This window comes from Chrysemys picta, chromosome 4 (genome assembly GCF_011386835.1).
Source record: "Chrysemys picta bellii isolate R12L10 chromosome 4, ASM1138683v2, whole genome shotgun sequence".
Lineage (NCBI taxonomy): Eukaryota > Metazoa > Chordata > Testudines > Emydidae > Chrysemys > Chrysemys picta.
Genome location: NC_088794.1, coordinates 34,591,666 through 34,610,226, shown reverse-complemented (window position 1 = coordinate 34,610,226; position 18,561 = coordinate 34,591,666). Strand labels below are relative to the sequence as shown.

At 42.9% G+C, this 18,561-nt stretch overlaps 1 protein-coding gene across 18 annotated transcripts in view; it reads right to left on the bottom strand.

Annotated features, from left to right (window-relative positions):
- Positions 1-1,112: 1,112 nt before the first annotated feature.
- The window catches only part of TSPAN4 (tetraspanin 4), a 716,150-nt gene continuing 698,701 nt past the window's right edge, over positions 1,113-18,561 (bottom strand). For all 18 annotated transcript variants that reach the window (XM_065594660.1, XM_065594664.1, XM_065594659.1 and 15 more), the window contains 3 exons: positions 16,833-16,964; positions 9,436-9,519; positions 1,113-6,352 (listed from right to left, as the gene is read on the bottom strand). In XM_065594660.1, the coding sequence (XP_065450732.1) occupies positions 6,284-6,352; positions 9,436-9,519; positions 16,833-16,964 (285 nt within the window). In that variant the 3' untranslated portion in view covers positions 1,113-6,283. The remainder of the gene's footprint in view (positions 6,353-9,435; positions 9,520-16,832; positions 16,965-18,561) is intronic.

The window sequence follows — 18,561 nt, the reverse complement described above, 5'->3', positions numbered from 1 at the left end:
CTTTTTTGGTTCTTCTACAATGTTTTTTAATGTGGGGTATACATTTAAGTTGAGCCTCTATTATGGAGTCTTTAAAAAGTTTCCATGCAGCTTGCAGGGATTTCACTTTTGGCACTGTACCTTTTAATTTCTGTTCAACTAATTTCCTCATTTTTGTGTAGTTGCCTTTCTGAAATTAAATGCTACAGTGTTGGGCTGCTGTTTCCCCGTCACAGGGATGTTAAATTTAATTATATTGTGGCCACTATTACCAAGCGGTCCAGCTATATTCACCTCTTGGACCAGGTCCTGTGCTCCACTTAGAAATGTCCCATGAGGACAGGCTTCTCCATTATGTTTCTTGCATCTTCCTCTGAAACAGTTTGCTGTATCCACTCCCTGGCAATGTCTACACTGCAGATTTCTGCCAGCACAGCTGTGTCGGTCGGGGATTGAGGGTGAAGAGATGTGCTATTTGATTGACATGCCAAAACTCTGCTTTTCCTGGTATTGCTTGTTTTGCAGGAGGCGGGGTTGGAATAAAAATTAAAAGCATTGTTGTCCTTGCTAGGAGTGCTTTACCAATATAGGAATACTGGTATACTATACTGATAAAGTATTCATAGTGTAGTCATGGGCTCAGGCAGGATACCCAATTAGATGGACCTCTCTTTTGATTTGCCATGGCAGTTCCTTTTATTCATGTTTCATTTTAACATATAAGCAAACATTATTGACAGCCTCCTGCTGTCTCAAAAAAAAAAAAGGGAATCCCTTCTGTTTCAAAATTGATCATCATAATCATGTTCGGCTAAATTTAAAAATCAAGCAGAATAAAACAATTTGTGTATCCATGATTAAACAGGTACACTGACATGAATTCCCACTGTCATCTTTTTAAAGGGATACTGGCTTGTGAAATCTATAAAATAATCTGCTCCTAACCAAAGAAAATTGGTGTTCACTTTCCTGGCGGAATTGGCAATCTGCTTATGCAAAAAATAGATACGATAAAATAGATTAAAATTAAAGGCAGGCGATGGGAGATGAGAAAATGGAAGCATGCTATGCAGTTTCTAGTGCATATATACACATCTGTATATACATTATAAAGAACACAAGACATTCAGCTGTAAACTTTAAAGAATATTTAATAACTTTTAAAAAATAAAATGTATATTTTAAATTATGTTGTCCTCTATATGGTGCACAAAACTGTATCATTCCTTCTGTTGCAATGACAAAATCCAAGTAACCAATAACTGTCCAATGGGATATTGTACAGATGATATTCAAACTGAACTCACAATGTAACTCCAAACAGAATTTTCCATGGCGATATCATTACTGTGAACAATCTAATATACAGTGTATAAAATTCATGAATACCCACCCTTGTGAACGAAAGTACTAGTTTAAAGATCAGCCATGTTCCCACTTCCTCTCACGCTATGTTTATAGAACAGCTGTGAGGGTATCAGGTATGCCTCATGCTGGTAGCCCACTCCCATCGAGCTGGGACCACTGTCACATTTAGCAATGTTGGAAGGGTAAGGTGGGGTGGGAGGGTCACAACCCCGGAGATATTCAATTGCACAATCTTTAATTTGTTTTTAGAGACTTTTGTGTAGAAACCACATTTACTGATGCCAAATTAATGTTTTTATACAACATCATTGCAGTTCACTATTATCCATTACTACTAAGTCCAAAGGGAATCAAGAAATACCATGTCCAGGGTTTTTTGGCAGATAGATATAGAGCAGAAACTGGAGTGAATTTTATGGAGTCTGTGCTACAGGGTGTAGAGTTAATAAAAGATGGCTGCTATGGACAGCTACAGGAAAATAAACCCTTATTATAAATATATTTAATAGTTATGATACAGGACAGCAAAGTTAAAAGTATGGCAGACAGAAACTTAAAGCCAAATCCTGGTCCCACTAACTTCAATAGGACCAAATTTGGGTCTCATACAGTGAAATCAATCAAAAAGGGCCTGACTCTTTTAATTAGGGACATAGTCTAAACCTTAACTCTGGATTCCCTGGCTTTGGTCCTGTTTTACATTTTAAAAGTTCTCCTTTTTATTAAAAAAAACAACCCAACCCAACCCTTAACTCATAAAAACATTGATTTAGGAGAGCAATTGGAATGACTTCTGTGCTGCTCTGGTGACAGAGCCTTTTAACATGTGTCAGGTGTACTATGTGATGATTGTAATGAACCAGTCTAAAGTTAAATGTGAACTAAAGAAATGTCTTTTACAAGGTGTGGTGGTTGTTACAGCTACACCATCCAATCAGTTCTCTTACTCAGAATATCTCATTTTAAAAAAATCTGAGGTGCTTAAGTGGATTGTAATATGGGGCAATGGTTTGAAGTCAGATTGTGTTGGTAGTGTCTGTAAGCTCTGTACCATCTGTCTGGTGGCCTATGTGAAAAGAGTCAATAACATAGAATACAGACTCCAGTTCACCAATAGCTGCACTGGCACCGTGCTGGAGACACAGATTAGACAAATTACAAAGTCCTGTTGCATTGCTGTTAATGCCTTTCTGGCTTTACAGACCCCCAGTTACTTTGGTTTTCAAAGAGATGCTTATACCTTATGTCATAAACAGATAGTTAAGGGTTAATTCCTCTTTTACCTGTAAAGGGTTAAGAAGTTCACATAGCCTAGCTGACACCTGACCAGAGGAACCAATGGGGGGGGGGGAACAAGATGTTTTCAAAGAGGGAGGAGGGAAATCAGTCTTTTGTCTGTTCAGTAAGTTTTGTGCCAGAGTGAAGGATCCAGGAATCAACCATCTAACATTTCTTAAAAGTAGTAAGTGTTTAGAGAAGGAATATATTAGATTATGTTTATTGTCTTTTGTGACTTTCTTTTGCATAGAGGGAGAATCAAATTGGGTTTCTTTGTGTAACTACATTTTTGCCCAGAGGGACATCCTCTGTGTTTTGAATCTGTTGTCTGTGAGAGTAGCTTGCATGCTAATCTCACAGAGGTATTCCTTTCACCCTTTTTCTTTAATTAAAACTCTTCTTTTAAGAACCTGATTAATTTTTCCTTGTTTTAAGATCCAAAGGTTTTTTTGGATCTGGGCTCACCAGGAATTGGTAGGAGGTGAATCAGTCCCAATCCTGCCAGGAAAAGAGAGATAAAGACAGGGGAAATATTGGGGGGAAGACACAGTTTCCAAATGACTCTCCCATAAATGTTTGTTTAAACTATTTGGTGGTGGCAGCTACAAGATCTAAGCCGGTAAATAAGCTTAGGGGTTATCTCATGCAGGTCCCCACATCTGTACCCTAAAGTTCAGAGTTGGGGTGACACCTTGACACCTTATCTCCTAGGAGGCTAAAAAACAGAGGCAGTTTACATAATTGTAAAGCAGCACAAACTGTGGCAAATGGTTTAAGCACAATCAGGAGGAGTGTTCTAGCCTTCAGTCATTTTACCTTTTCTCTGTGCGTTCCTTCAATGGACTTGGCCAAAATCTTGCAGTCTCCACTGAGCTCTGCATGTGAACTAGGGGATTCACATGACGAATGGGTTGTACTCCCTACCCTTGAGACCATTTTGTAGAGCCTTCAATCCAGCTCTGCCACAGGATGGTGCATTGTTTTCAGCTGAGCCATTGGGACTGCTGCCTGCATGATAATTTTTAATGACAAATGAGTCTATTTGTAGCAGTCCACTTATCGTTTTTAAATCAATGTCTTGTTAATGCATTCCTCACTCCATTATTCCGCTCCTCAGAGATGGAACCCAGAGCTGTCAGCAGGAATGCCTGTGAGTACAGCTGTTCTAATGAGCCAGGGCAAGAACTTATGCTAATTGTACAATTCGACTTTGGTGTGTTCCTCTATTCCTGCCTCCCTCTCCCCTACCTACTCCAAACAAAAACTGTGCTTTAAGAACAGAATTAGTCTCAGTCCTGTTCAAATGTGGAAGATTTTCTGCATTGTGCTAGGTAACAGCCCACAAAGGCCTGATTTGTGACATACCCAGGAGCTCTTTAGTGGTTCTTGACTTCTGCATTTGCGAAACTCCCATTAATGTTGATAGATGTCAGTGCCCACTAGAAAGGTGGTAAGGAAGCCTCTTCCTCCCGTGGGTGAACCACACTACAGCAAGAACCTGCACTAAGCCATTAAGCGTCTGGATACTCTGCTCCAGCTGTAGTAACTCAAGGATGAATACATGTGTTCTTTAGAGAGAGAAGGTGGGGGAGGTAAATCTTTTGTTGGGCCAACCAAAGATATTACTTCACTCACCTTGGCTATTTAGTAGCTTGGAATCAACATGCCTAAACCAAGCTACATACACTTGGCTTTGGAAATCAGAGGAGGAGAAGGCGAGCAACTGCAATTGCCACTGCTCAGGGTTGCTGCAGAGCCTTCCCTCAGAGCAGCATGGGGTTGCTTTGGGTAGGTCTCACACCTCTCTTGGCTGGAGGGATGGTTCTTCCCACAAGGCCCAGTTAGGCTCCCTCCTTCCAACCACAGCAACCCTGTTCATGATGCTACAGCTCTCTGAAAATTTTGCCAAGCCTAATGACTTATACCACCACCTCAGGATTTGACAGAGTTAAATAGAGAGTTCATTTAAATCAGTTTTCTCACTTAATGGCAGAAGGGTAAAGGTGGTACAGAACACACATAAAACACTATAGTTATAGCAGCCTTTCTCGAATAGATACTGCCCATGGCTTGGCTGCCAGGATTGAGATGGAGCATGGCCCAGCAGACACCGTCACTCAAGGCTGCATGTCTACATTGCACAATACTGTAGGCTATATTGGGCCTACCCTCAGTTTAGAAGTTTGCTGGATGCAAAGTTTTCTTACGATTCAATGAAAATTCCCTCAAAGCACAATTCACACATTCTCTTCAATTATGACAATGTGGGAACATACACACACAGAACTGTTTTCCTGCAATGAGGAGTTGTGACTGATGCTTTTTTTGCAAATTCCAGCAGGGCCAGGTGTTGCTACTGAGCAAGCCTGCACAAGGGGGGGAGAAAAAAGCTTGAAAGTTGACTCCAGTTCCCACTGGGAACCATTTTCCTTAGATGTTGTAAATAAGTAGTTTAGCATTTCTAAGCAGGAAAACATCTCAAGTTTTAAGCACTGTGTAACACATGTTTCTTTGACAAGACAAACCCTATACTATCTGCAGATGATACTATCCCAGGGAAAATTAATGACATTCAGTGAAGAAACAGCTGACAGCTCTTTAAGTGCAGAAATGAGTGATAGTTGCTGGTAGACTGACTTGAAACAGGAATGGAAAAAATAAAACCATAGGAGAGTGACAGAGAAAGCCCACTCACAAGTTGTTTACAGAAATGAAGATACAGCTGAAAGTAATTACTTGTTTCCCCAGAGGTAATAGTGATAGTGTCTCCTACAAGAAATAATACGCCATTATTTCCCTTTGAGTATTTGTTCACTTGGAATGTGAAATGGGGTAGAAAGCTTCCATCTTCTGAGGCGAGATGCAGGGTTATTTTACCTCCCTTCAGAATGGTAAGTGTCTATGAATATATTATACATGTACACTCTTATTAATTTGCAATGGTATAGAACCAATAAGTGACACAATGTCCACTAAGAATTTTTCCCTTACCAGGTAGATCTCATTACTCAGAGCCTGATTAGCTCTGGACTTCAGAGCACATGAAACTAAAAACACTTCTGAAGATGACCCATGCCTGGCTGCAAAAATCTTCTTGAGACAGTTTGGAGGCTTGCTGTGACACTAGCTGCATACAAAGCAAACTGTAGTAAAATGACAGTTCCATCAATATTAGCTATTCCACACCTTCTTTTTTCAATACTGAAGGAGAGTTAACTTTCCACTCCTCTCCCACCCTCCACACACATCAGCCCATAATATAAGGAAACCTTTCTGGATTCCTGGAGCTCTTTTCAGTGTCTGCCGACTATGCTAGCACTGGTTTGCAGACCAGCTCTTCTTAAGCAGCATCTTCAGTCTTGCCACAGTCCATGCAAAGGGAACTGTTTTCTTCGGTCATGTTGGAGCATTCTTTTTTTTTTAACGACAATACTTCCTCCTCCTGCCTATGCCAATCCAAGTACTGATCTTCCCTTGGCCTTTTTTTCCCCCCCATCCCTTTTTTCCTCCCTCAATAAACTAGGGTGATTTACAAAATCTTCAGAGATATAGGATTATACACAGTTTATCTTACATAGAAAAAAGATCAGATGAATGAACATGAAGGAGCTTTCTCCTATGTCCTTTTGAGGAGAAGCACAGAGGCTTGAGATGGTTTCTATGCACAGTAGGTGTCTGCCTTGACTACCTGGCAATACATGGTCATTGCAAAGGTCAGTCCAAGAATCTAAAGAAACAAAACAAAAATTAAATTGACAGACATAGTATTACAAAAAAGGGTTAGATCCACCTTATTGAGGGTGCAAAGTCAAACACTGAAAAGTTAGGAAATGCCAGAATTAAGGTTACTTGTGCAACATGACTTTGCCCCTATATGCATACGACTTATGATACAGTCTTTAATTATGTGATCACAGGCTCCTGTTCTGCTCTGCTTCACTCCTCTGCTCCCATCTACACCACTCATTCAGGGGTGCCAGCAGGAGGACATGGACAGACAAGGGCCCTGCTCTCAGTTCTGGTGCCAGGTATAAACGCAGCCCTTATTTGCCAGGAAATAATGAGGCAGTTGCTGAAAGGTATTTTACTTTACAGTAGCGACCCACCCAGACAGCCGTGGGGCTGTATTTGTCACAGTATCCATGATTATGGGAGACAATGTTTTTGTCTCAAACTTAAGGATAGTGCTGTTCTTCCTATTTTCCAAAGCTATGTGATTTCATGAACACTGCCATGGAGGGAAGAGTGCTGACAATCATTAGGGTCCATCTCTGCAAAAAAATAAGCAGGCTCCATCAACAGTGCACCTGCTCCCAAAGGCCTGAGATTAATCAAGAGGCTGTGGCCCTACCTCGGGAGTTAGGAGAAATGGTTTCTATTCTCAGCTCTGCCATTGACCTACTGTGTGTATCCTCAAAGGTATTTAGGTGCCTAACTTCCACTGACTTCAAGGGGAATTAGATGCCTAAATACCTCACAGGATCTCTTTTCCTAAGTTTTTCTATATGTAAAATGGCAATCGTGATCCTTACCCTCATTTGTAAAATACTTAGATAAAAGAACTAAGTGTAGCTGCTGCTATTTCTGCCAAAGCTCAGTTGTAATCACTTCCTCAGGGTTAAATGTTTATCATGTAGCAGTTCTTTATATATATATATTCTTTGAAATGATTAGTTTGGCCACTTTAAAATCAATTGATAGTCTGGTTAAATGGCAATTCCCTACAAGGATTATTTTTTAAACAGCCTTTGAGCAATGATATTGGTAGTTTTATCTGAGCACAGACACAGACATTTTTAGGTTAAATGGCTCTTGATCTCTAACGTCCAGCCTTTGCTCTGGCTTTTTATACCACGGAATGGAATTCTGTTGGCTATTAAAGCAGCTGCTTTATTCATTAGCACACTGACCTTTTCCTGACTCAAAGCAGATCAGCGTGTCAGAGAATGTCTGCATGTGGCAGTCTCCAATAGAGTGGGTTAATTTGCACATTTGTTTATTGAGACCCCTGGCATGCACCAATTCAGAAGATTCTCCTACTGCACTAGGTACATGTTTTTAAGGGGTTACTTGTGTATGACTTCCTTGCACAAGTGCACTTCCTTGCACTTCAAAAGTGCCAGCCAAAAAAGTTGCCAAGCAATTAGAGCCTGATCCAAATCCCACAGAAGTCAATGGAGAGAGTCTCATTAACTCACAGTGGGTTTTGGATCTTTAGTCAATAATTAGGTTCAAACAGGTGTGGGGGGGTGGGGATAAGGGAGAAGACCCTGGCAAAAGCTTTTCAGGCTTGAAGTATTTTCTGTGCATTTCATAATTTTCACTCCAGTAAACATTTCAAAAATTGTCTAAAATTGTTTTCCTAATGAAAACAAGTCATTACAATTGGTCAGATGTATACAATATGATTTTAAATGCTCTACACTGTCTATTAGAGAGGGATGATATGAGCTTATGAACAGTGTAACTAATACATCTTTTAAAGACTCCCTAAATGTGGCATGTGTACCCAACAGCCACCCTCTGAAGTGTGGCTATAGACCAAATAGGGAGGCTCAAGCTCGGTTCGCTACACTATTTCCCTGCACATACCCATTCCCTAAGCTTCTTCACTCACCTCTGTCTGAGAAGAAAGTAAGTTTCTCATTATTATAGCTCCCAACTCAAATATGTGCTTTACCAAAGCGGGGCCATAAACTGCAGCACTAGTAGAAAACTATGGAAGTGTTGGATGTATGCAATTCTGCCTAATGCATCATCAGCAACACCATGAGCCAGTTCTGATTCCAGACTCTCTATTGCTGGAGGCATGCAAAGCATAAAACCACATCTTAATTGAGTTACTGCACAGTTGGTGTAGAGTAATCATACTTCCCACTTGTAAGCTGAGTATGAATGAGATATGAAAGTCACTGCTAGAAAATAAGGGTATGTTTATGCTGCAGTCACAGGTATGTCAGAGTCTAGCTTTAATCTAGCTAGCGTGATTACCAAAAGCAGGGAAGCCACAGCAGCACTGATTTTAGGGTGGGCTAGCCAGCCAAAGTAAGTATCCATGGTCCTGGTCAGGCTTGGACAGGTCACACTGAAGCCTGTGCTGCTATTGGTACTCCTGTTAACTGGATTAAAGCTAGACTGGGTATGTCTACATGTGCTGCAGTCATACCTCTGAGTGCAGCATAGGCACATGTAGACATAGGCATCAGCATGCGGTTAATATTTAGCCGTGTTTCTGGTCATAGCCATGCTTGAAGTACAAATATAGGCCCTGCACCTGTAAAGAAAGAAATACATGCCTGACTTTATTCAGGTGCATAATGCTATTGAAGTTAATGGGAATACTCACATAAAGAAAATCAAGTCTATGATTGTGTATGCAAGATTGAGGCTTTCATTTAAGTGCTTTGTTAAAATGTAATATAAACATTCCCCTGCTGGTTTTGCAAGCTAAACCCAGTCTTACGCTAAGGCAGGAGAACCGGAAGATGAAACTGACCTGTCTCGTTTTGCTGGCCATGTTGAGTGACAAAAAGTAAATAAATAAATCATATCCTAATCATTTAGGGCATTAAAAAAAGGAAACTGCGTGTGTGTCGTTATTCATGGTAATATATACTGTATGTAGTTTTTATTATTGCAGTTTCCCTCTGATATTTTGGTTACATTAAAAATCCAAGGAAGATTTAATAGAATATTTTGGAAATTGTTAAAAACAGGCTGGGAAGAAATAATGTAGAAACCAGTTTGTTTCAATAATTTGTAATCCAACTGCAATCACTCAGGCAATAAGAAATTGAAATAAGAGCCTACCTGAACCAAAGCTGTGCACAGGGCAAAGATCCCCACTGCTAGCAGGTTTTCCTGGAGCCATATTTTCACTGTCTCATAACAAGGCTAGGGAACAGAGAGTATTGTATTAGACACAAGCATAAGCCTCTAGTCCACTGGGAACGTGAAGGCACATATAGGAATGAGACAGGTCAAACTGAGCTGCTGGGTAACTAGAATTGTCTTTTCAGCATTGTAACTAACACAATGACTTCCTGGCTTGAGACTTTCCAATGTAACATTGATTTTTAATGACATAGAAGGATGTGCATCCAAAAGGCCATATGGGATGGGCAGTGGGTATGAGGTGCTGCTGCTCCAAAAGATACAAGTCCCATACTAAAAGTGAGCAGGTGCTGGTTTCTGGCATGCTCTTTTGCCCTGTAAGAGCTAAGTATCAACGTTTTGTAATTCTGAAATCAATTTTACTGTTTTCCTAGACCATGGAAATACGTGAAAAGGTTGAAATAACATACTATAAAGAAAACAGTTAATCAGAGTCTCTAGTAAGAGCTGTTGTGTTGTGCCACCTGCTTTACAATATGTATCCACCCTTTACCATTCTGCATAACTTAGGTTTGCATTACAGAAGTTCCTCGATTATTTTCTTCCCAGTTTAATTACTAAGCATGGGGCACACTTAAGAACATAACATACAAATGATCAGACTGGGTCAGACCAATGGTCCATCTAGCCCATTCTGACAGTGACCGATGCCAGACGCTTCAGAGGGAATAAAAAGAACAGGGCAATTATCAAGTGATCCATCTCATTGTCTGGTCCCAGCTTCTGGCAAACAGAGATTTAGGAACATGGCGTTGAATTGCTGACCATCTTGGCTTATAGCCATTGATGGACCTATCCTCCATAAACCTATGTAACTCTTTTTTTTTAACCAGGTTATGCTTTTGGCTTGCACAACACCCCCTGGCAAGGAGTTCCACAGGTTGACTGTGCATTGTGGGAAATACTTCCTTATGTTAATTTAAAACCTGCTCCCTATTAATTTAATTGGTTCTTGTGTTGTGTGAAGGCATAAATAATACTTCTGTTCACTTTCTCCACCTGATTCATGATGTTATAGACCTCTATCCTATCCCCCTTTAGTTGTCTCTTTTCTAAGCTGAACAGTCCTAATTTTTTAAATCTCTCCTCAAATGGAAGTTGTTCCATACTATTAATCATTTTCATTACCATTCTTTTCCAATTCTAATATACCTTTTTTGAGATGGGCGACCAGAACAGCATGCAATATTCAAGGTGTGGGCATACCATGGATTTATATAGGGGCATAGGCATTATATTTTCCATCTTATTATCTTATTCCGAGCCTTTGTTTCCCATCTTTTAACCAGTTACTGATCCATGAGAGGACCTTCCCTCTTATCCCATGGCTGCTTATTTTGCTTATGAGCCTTTGGTGTGGGACTTTGTCAAAGGCTTTCTGAAAGTTCACGTGCACTATATCAACCAGATCACCCTTGTCCACAAGCATGTCGACCCCCTCAAAGAATTATAATAGATTGTGAGGAATGATTTCCCTTTACGAAAGCTGCGTTGACTCTTCCCCAACATATTGTGTTCATCTATATGTCTGATAATTCTGTTCTTTTCTATAGCTTCAACCAGCTTGCCTGGTACTGAAGTTAGGCTTACCAGCCTGTAATTGCCAGGATCCCTTCTGGAGTCCTTTTTTAAAAATCAGCTTTACTTTAGCTATCCTCCAGTAATCTGATATAGATGCTGGTTTAAGCGACAGGTTACATACCACATTTAGTTCTGCAATTTCATATTTGAGCTCCTTCAGAACTCTTGGGTGAATACCATCTGGTGGTGGTGACTTATTGCTGTTCAATTTATCAATTTGTTCCCATACTTCCTTTACTGACACCTCAATCTGGGACAGTTCCTAAGATCAGTCACCTAAAATGAATGACTCACGTTGGGAATCTCCCTCACATCCTCTGCAATGTAGACCATATTCTGATGTTACTGGCCCAGCCCTTTAAGAGCTCTAGTTGCACCATAGTAAGATGTATCCATCCCTTTAGAGGTCAAACATGCAGTACAGTTCCATGTGACTATTGAGCAAATGCTGGGAAGAGCCTGTATTAAAAATGAGGTTTTTTTCAGGCTCATTATAGTTTAAAAAAATTTGTGAAAGTCTGAGGCCACAAATATTTAATTTTTCATAGACCTTTTCCCTGCCATTAGAATATTTGCCCAGGCTGAACATTTTGGTTTGGGGAAGGGTTTGGAAGGACCTTTCCTATCTATTCTTCCTACTCCTCACGCATGGTCACAGCCCCTCTTGCTATGCAGCATGGCATAAATTACATGGGGAGCTTCAGAATAGTGGCAACCACCCACCAAGCTCACATAAGTGGTCATGAATCTCCCTTTCCTCCTTAGCCTGATATAGAACTCCCGCCCTCACCCCCCAGCCTGCTGCCATCAGTTGTCACTAAGCAACACCCCAGGAATTTGTGGACAGCCAGGAGCAGGATTGCAGGCTCCTGAGAGTCTGGCCTGGGTGGGATTTTCAACATTGCCAAAGTAACTGGTGAACATAAGTCACACTGAAAGTTACTTAGGAGCACAACCCCCATTGCTAGGGTTACCATATTTCAGCAAGCAAAAAAGAGGACGGGAGGAGCCCCGCCCTAGCCCCACCCCTACCCCTCCCACTTCCCGCCCCCCCAGAACCCCCAACCCTCCCCCCGTTCCTTGTCCCCTGACTGCCCCCTCCTGGGACCCCTGCCCCTAACTGCCCCCCAGGACTCCACTCCCTATCTAAGCCTCCCTGCCTCTTGTCCCCTGACTGCCCCAACCCTTATCCACACCCCCACCCCCAGACAGACCCCTGGGACTCCCACGCCCCATCCAACCACTCCCCACCCCCTGACAGCCCCCCCCAGAACTCCCAACCCATCTAAACCCCTCTACTCCCTGTCCCCTGACTGCTCCGATCCCTCTCCCCACTCCTGCCCCCCGACAGCTCCCCCCCAGAACTCCCAGCCCCCCCACCCCCCCGCTCCTTGTCCCCTGACTGCCCCCTCCTGGGACCCCTGTTCCTAACTGCCCTCCAGAACCCCACCCCCTACTTAAGACTCCCTGTTCCTTGTCCCCTAACTGCCTCCTCCTAAGACCCCCCCAACTGCCCCCCAGGACCCTACCCCCTACCTGTACCCTGACTGCCCAAAACTTTCTCCACTCCCCCCAAAAAGCCCCCCCCCCGTTTCTTGACTGCCCCCTCCAGATCCTCCCTGCCCCTTCTGCCCCCTGGCCCCCTTACCCTGCTGCTCAGAACAGGGTGTTGGGCTCTGTGCGAGCCGAGCCGGACACGTGGCTGTGCTCCCCAGCACAACAAAACCCGGTCCCTGGCCCTGCACAGTGCTGCCGGACCGGGCTGCAGGGGAGAGCTGCCCTTGTATCAGCACAAAGTGCTCTCGCTCCCGTTTTGCTACGCTGCATGGCAGAAACCGCTCCCAGTTGCAAAAGGGGAGGGCTGCACTTTGTGCTGATACACTTGCTCAGAATGCAGGGCGGATCCGGCTCCTCTACAGCTGCTCCGGAGTCCAGCCCGGGACTTTCCTGCAGCCCTCCCAGCCGCTCGCTCTGCTCTGCCGGGGGAGGGGGGAAATCCCGGACATTGTGAGTGCTTTACAAATTCCCCCCGGACGCTATTTTTAGCACAAAAAGGAGGACATGTCCGGGTAAATCCGGACGAATGGTAACCCTACCCATTGCATTAAGTGTTTTTGAAAACTCCACCCTAAGAAGAGGGTTGCAGCTGATGAAATTGTTTATTATCAGGACTGGCTTTTCAAGAGGAGGTGCTTAACCAGTGGAGTTCATGAACTCTGCCTGAATTCTCCACAAGTGCTTCCTATGAAAACATTCCCCTGATGCCTGCATTCCCTTTAGCCTCCTCAACCACTGCGTGGCGTGCTCTCCACCAAGCCCCCAGATGGCAAATTAGTCGAAACAATAGTTAAGAATAAAATTGTCAGACACATAGAAAAACAAACTGTTGAGCAATAGTCAACATGGTTTCTGTAAAGGGAAATCGTGTCTTACTAATCTATTAGAGTTCTTTGAAGGAGTCAACAAACATGTGGACAAGGGGGATACAGTGGACATAGTGTACTTAGATTTCCAGAAAGCCTTTGACAAGGTCCCGCACCAAAGGCTCTTACGTAAATTAAGCTGTCATGGGATAAAAGGGAAGGTCCTTTCATGGATTGAGAACTGGTTAAAAGACAGGGAACAAAGGGTAGGAATTAATGGTAAATTCTCAGAATGGAGAGGGGTAACTAGTGGTGTTCCCCAAGGGTCAGTCCTTGGACCAATCCTACTCAACTTATTCATAAATGATCTGGAGAAAGGAGTAAAGAGTGAGGTGGCAAAGTTTGCAGATGATACTAAACTGCTCAAGATAGTTAAGACCAAAGCAGACTGTGACGAACTTCAAAAAGATCTCACAAAACTAAGTGATTGGGCAACAAAATGGCAAATGAAATTTAATGTGGATAAATGTAAAGTAATGCACATTGGAAAAAATAACCCCAACTATACATACAACATGATGGGGGCTAATTTAGCTACAACATGTCAGGAAAAAAATCTTTGAGTCATCGTGGATAGTTCTCTGAAGATGTCCACGCAGTGTACAGAGACGGTCAAAAAAGCAAACAGGATGTTAGGAATCATTAAAAAGGGGATAGAGAATAAGACTGAGAATATATTATTGCCCTTATATAAATCAATGGTACGCCCAAATCTCGAATACTGCGTACAGATGTGGTCTCCTCATCTCAAAAAAGATATACTGGCACTAGAAAAGGGCAACTAAAATGATTGGGGTTTGGAACGGGTCCCATATGAGGAGAGATTAAAGAGGCTAGGACTCTTCAGCTTGGAAAAGAGGAGACTAAGGGGGGATATGATAGAGGTATATAAAATCATGAGTGATGTAGAGAAAGTGGATAAGGAAAAGTTATTTACTTATTCCCATAATACAAGAACTAGGGGTCACCAAATGAAATTAATAGGCAGCAGGTTTAAAACAAATACAAGGAAGTTCTTCGTCACGCAGCGCACAGTCAACTTGTGGAACTCCTTACCTGAGGAGGCTGTGAAGGCTAGGACTATAACAGCGTTTAAAAGACAACTGGATAAATTCATGGTGGTTAAGTCCATTAATGGCTATTAGCCAGGCTGGGTAAGGAATGGTGTCCCTAGTCTCTGTTTGTCAGAGGATGGAGATGGATGGCAGGAGAGAGATCACTTGATCATTGCCTGTTAGGTCCACTCCCTCTGGGGCACCTGGCATTGGCCACTGTCGGTAGACAGGATACTGGGCTAGATGGACCTTTGGTCTGACCTGGTATGGCTGTTCTTATGTTCTTGTGCCCATTCACGTGGCAAAGAAAGGGATTTAGCGTGTGCAGCTGACTTACAAATAGGAGAGTGCTAAGGCCTTACGCACATTCACTGAAGTGGCTGGTTTGCTTCCTTCGTGCCATGCCCAGCCCCAGCTGATGGACTGTGTAGTTGTTAAACATCTAGTCTGTGTTGCTTTCACAATATGTATAAGGAAAAAGGTATTAATCTACAGCAGTGACTAGGGGGTTGGCCCTGCTCGCTGGCTCTCATCCCCATATTCAAGAACAAGAAAAGCTGTTTGTTTCTTTATCCAAAGTGTTATGTAAAGGTAACTGGAGACTGTACAGTAGAGCTGGGAGACGTGTTGATTAGAACCAAACCAGCTTTGGTTGGAGTCCAGCCTCTGTTTAGAAATTTCAGTCCATGCTTGTGAAGTGTCACTGAAATCAGGCTGAGAATTGAATTTATTTTTTGCTTCAATTGGAAAGCAGCAAAACTCCCTTATTCCACCTCAGTAGCTGCCCTGGCCCCAAGACCTCCCCTACAGCTATCTATGGTATAAAAGGAGGGTCCTAGGATTCATTTAGGAGATGGGTAGGGTGTCTGGCTACCGGCTCAGGGAAGAGTTGGGTGAGGATTTGGGGGCGGGGCTTACCTCTAGAGGCTTGAGTCTGATAAAAGCAAACTGCAGGGTTTATTCGTTTCTGAGCTCTGAGAATAAGTTCCAGCGTTGAGCTCACAAATGCTAGGCCTGATTCAAAGACCACTGAAGTCAGTAGAAAGGCTTCAGTGGGACTTGGATCAAGCTCCCTGTCAGGAATTGAACTCTGCAGGGTTACACAGCTCTAGTGCCTGGTGAATGTCTGTGCCACTCCAACCTGTTGCTACTTGGTTCCACATCAGGACCTCTGATAATCATGAGGGTATGTGTTTGGCTGCATCCTGTTCCACCCCTACAGATGCAACAGTAAACTGAAAGGCACTGTCTCTTTCCTAGTCAGTCGGAACTCCTCTGCTCATGATGTAGGCCAAAAGCCTAATGGGAAGAAATTGTCTCAAGTAAAATTGTACTGCATTTTGCCGTATACTCCATTTTGCTAGCTTTGAATTAGTAAGAAGAAATTATAGCTTTGAATTAGTAAGAAGAAATTGTTCTGCGTTTATTTTTTGCAGATTGTGTTAACATTTGTTCTTAGAAGGATAGAAGTTTTATGGCTGTAATTGCCTTATTTACTGTTTGGTGTGAGTGACGAATGTATGGTAATTAACTGAGAAAGGACAACTGGGCCAGATGGTCATTTATTATCAATCATCAGGATGGCAGATTAAAGCAGAGGCATACACCCCAAGGATGAGATAAGGAGTTGAGCCAAAGGGACAGATAAGAAACAGCTGCAGATCCTCCCAGTAACAACTCAAAATAATGCTAATTAAGAGCAACCTTGAATACCTCGTGATTGACAGCTCCGGTGTGACACAGCAAGGTCCAGAGACTTGTATGGGAACTTATTGCTATAAAAGAAGGGTGTATTGCCATGGGACTTTGGGTTCGTTCTGCATCAACATCGGAGCTGCAGATGCTGATTTTAATGCTTAAATGGTACTCTCAATAAACGCGGCATATTGCCTTATCCCCTTTTTAAAAAAGATTCCGTGTGCTTCTTATAAGCATAACAATGAGCTCATTGTCAGCAGTAGCCATGTGTCCAGAGAGATGCATGTGACTTCCAGAGCCCAGTGCTGTCTCTTGGGAGGGAAGAAGCCTCAGCCCTCTGGAAAACTATTCAAGGTGCTGGCTTCACTGCATGGTACAAGATGAAATAATGGCCCTTGGCAGCTCTGTGAGGCCATTTTATGATGATCAAGTTTTAATGTCTCCAGTCCACCTTTGCCTCCTGTAGACCTGTTGGTGGCCATACCTCCCTTATGTCGGTTGAATTAAAACAAGCCTTAGGTAACTGCCCTGGCAGCTGACTGAGAGAAATACTCACAGCTTTCCACCAGGTCCCCGGCGAGTGGAGTCCACAATTCTCGCTGAATTCCAAGCAGCACGAGTCTGGCACCCGTGTAGTATTGTACACTTCAAACCAGTCGGTGTAGTTTGAGACCCCACAGCATCTGAACTGGAGGAGGAAAAAGCAAGGATGACATTGTGAGTGTGCTCTGGGGTTTATGAGCAAAAGACGTCATTCATTACATAATGCCGCATTTTTACTTATTTTGAGGAAATGGAAGAATTTTCCACACCTCTTGCAGGGCCCAAGCATTCTCTTATTCCAACTGCCTCACTCTGTGTATTGGGATTAGGCTAACGGGGAGGGGAGGGCCCGTTAGACAGTAAAGAAATAAACTCCTGTCTCCCTGCTTTGCTCAGGTAAAGCATCTATAGTTTTCTTTCCTGCCTTCCCTTGCATGTCTCCCAGGCAGTTTAAGAGTGTTGTCTCATGAGCAGCTTGGATGGAAGAACCACTAAGCAAAACCAAACATTTGTAGTGCCAGAACAGTGAAAGGGGTGAGACACAGTAACCACAGCCATGGAACAGGATTATTCCCACTTTGCCTAAAAGAATTAATCTGCCTGAGAGCGACTAACGTGCTGTTTTACTCCTTACTGCCAGGAGTCATGACCTTGAGATGCTTGTCTGCCACCCTCCAAGTGGCGAAGGGACTGTGTTTTGTATTGAACACTGTAGCAGACAGTCTCATGATTAGAGTTACCACCACACTGTCCTCCTCTGTTGTTCATTACTAATGATTGACTGTCAAAGTCTTTGTTCCTCAATTAAAGCTTTTTTCCCTCCCCGCTGCTCTTCTGGAATAATTCAGTAACATTGTAGTTTGAGGACACTAAATGACGTCATGAGCACAAACTTGAGACATCACTGAAGCAATCACTCAGAGTGAATAAACTGATACTGAAGAGAAAGCGTCATTACATTTCAGCAATGGGAAGGAAAATACAGAAAATGTGCATAGCTCATCCATGAGATTGGCTCTATAGCCACCTTTCTCTTCTGGAAGCTGGGTCCAATACCACCCACATCACATGAAATGAGCTAAGGCTCACTGGCACTTATCTCCCATCCATCACCTCCTGTGCTACTCTTATAGGCGTGGACTCAGTACTTGTTTTGGCACTTGAGTGCTGATGAATCAAAATACCTTGCATGGATATACAAACATTAGTTCCCACCAATCATGATCAGGAATGTTACATTTTCAAAACTCTTTAAACACATCAGCTAATTAGCTAGAGAACCAAAAATAGCGAAGTTCTAGGAAGGAAGCTAAGGGACCAGCAGAATGAAGGAAGAGGTTATGGGCCAAGGGAAAACAGAAAGTGTGTTATATGACCTTTGAGTGCAACTACTGTTTTGTAGCCCACAGCCAGAGGTTCTGAGAGAGGGGTGAGTGGAAACTCCCCTGTATTGGGGTGCTGAAGAGGTAGCTTAGACCCTTGAGAAAAAAAGTCTGCAGAGAACAGCTTGGAGCCATTGTTTATTTGGATTTTCTTTTACCCCAGAAGGGGTAAAGCATTTGCCTTGGCAGGTGCAAAACCAGCAAGGAGCAATCGAGGCCATGACACTTGATAGTGGAAAAGTAAGCTACAGGCACAAACCCACTTCATTCTTTGCAGTTCGCATTTAAAGTCCTGTATTGTCCCCTTCATTTCCCCAGTAACAGGGTTAGGCAAGATGGGCTGATTGGTTTGTTGTGCCT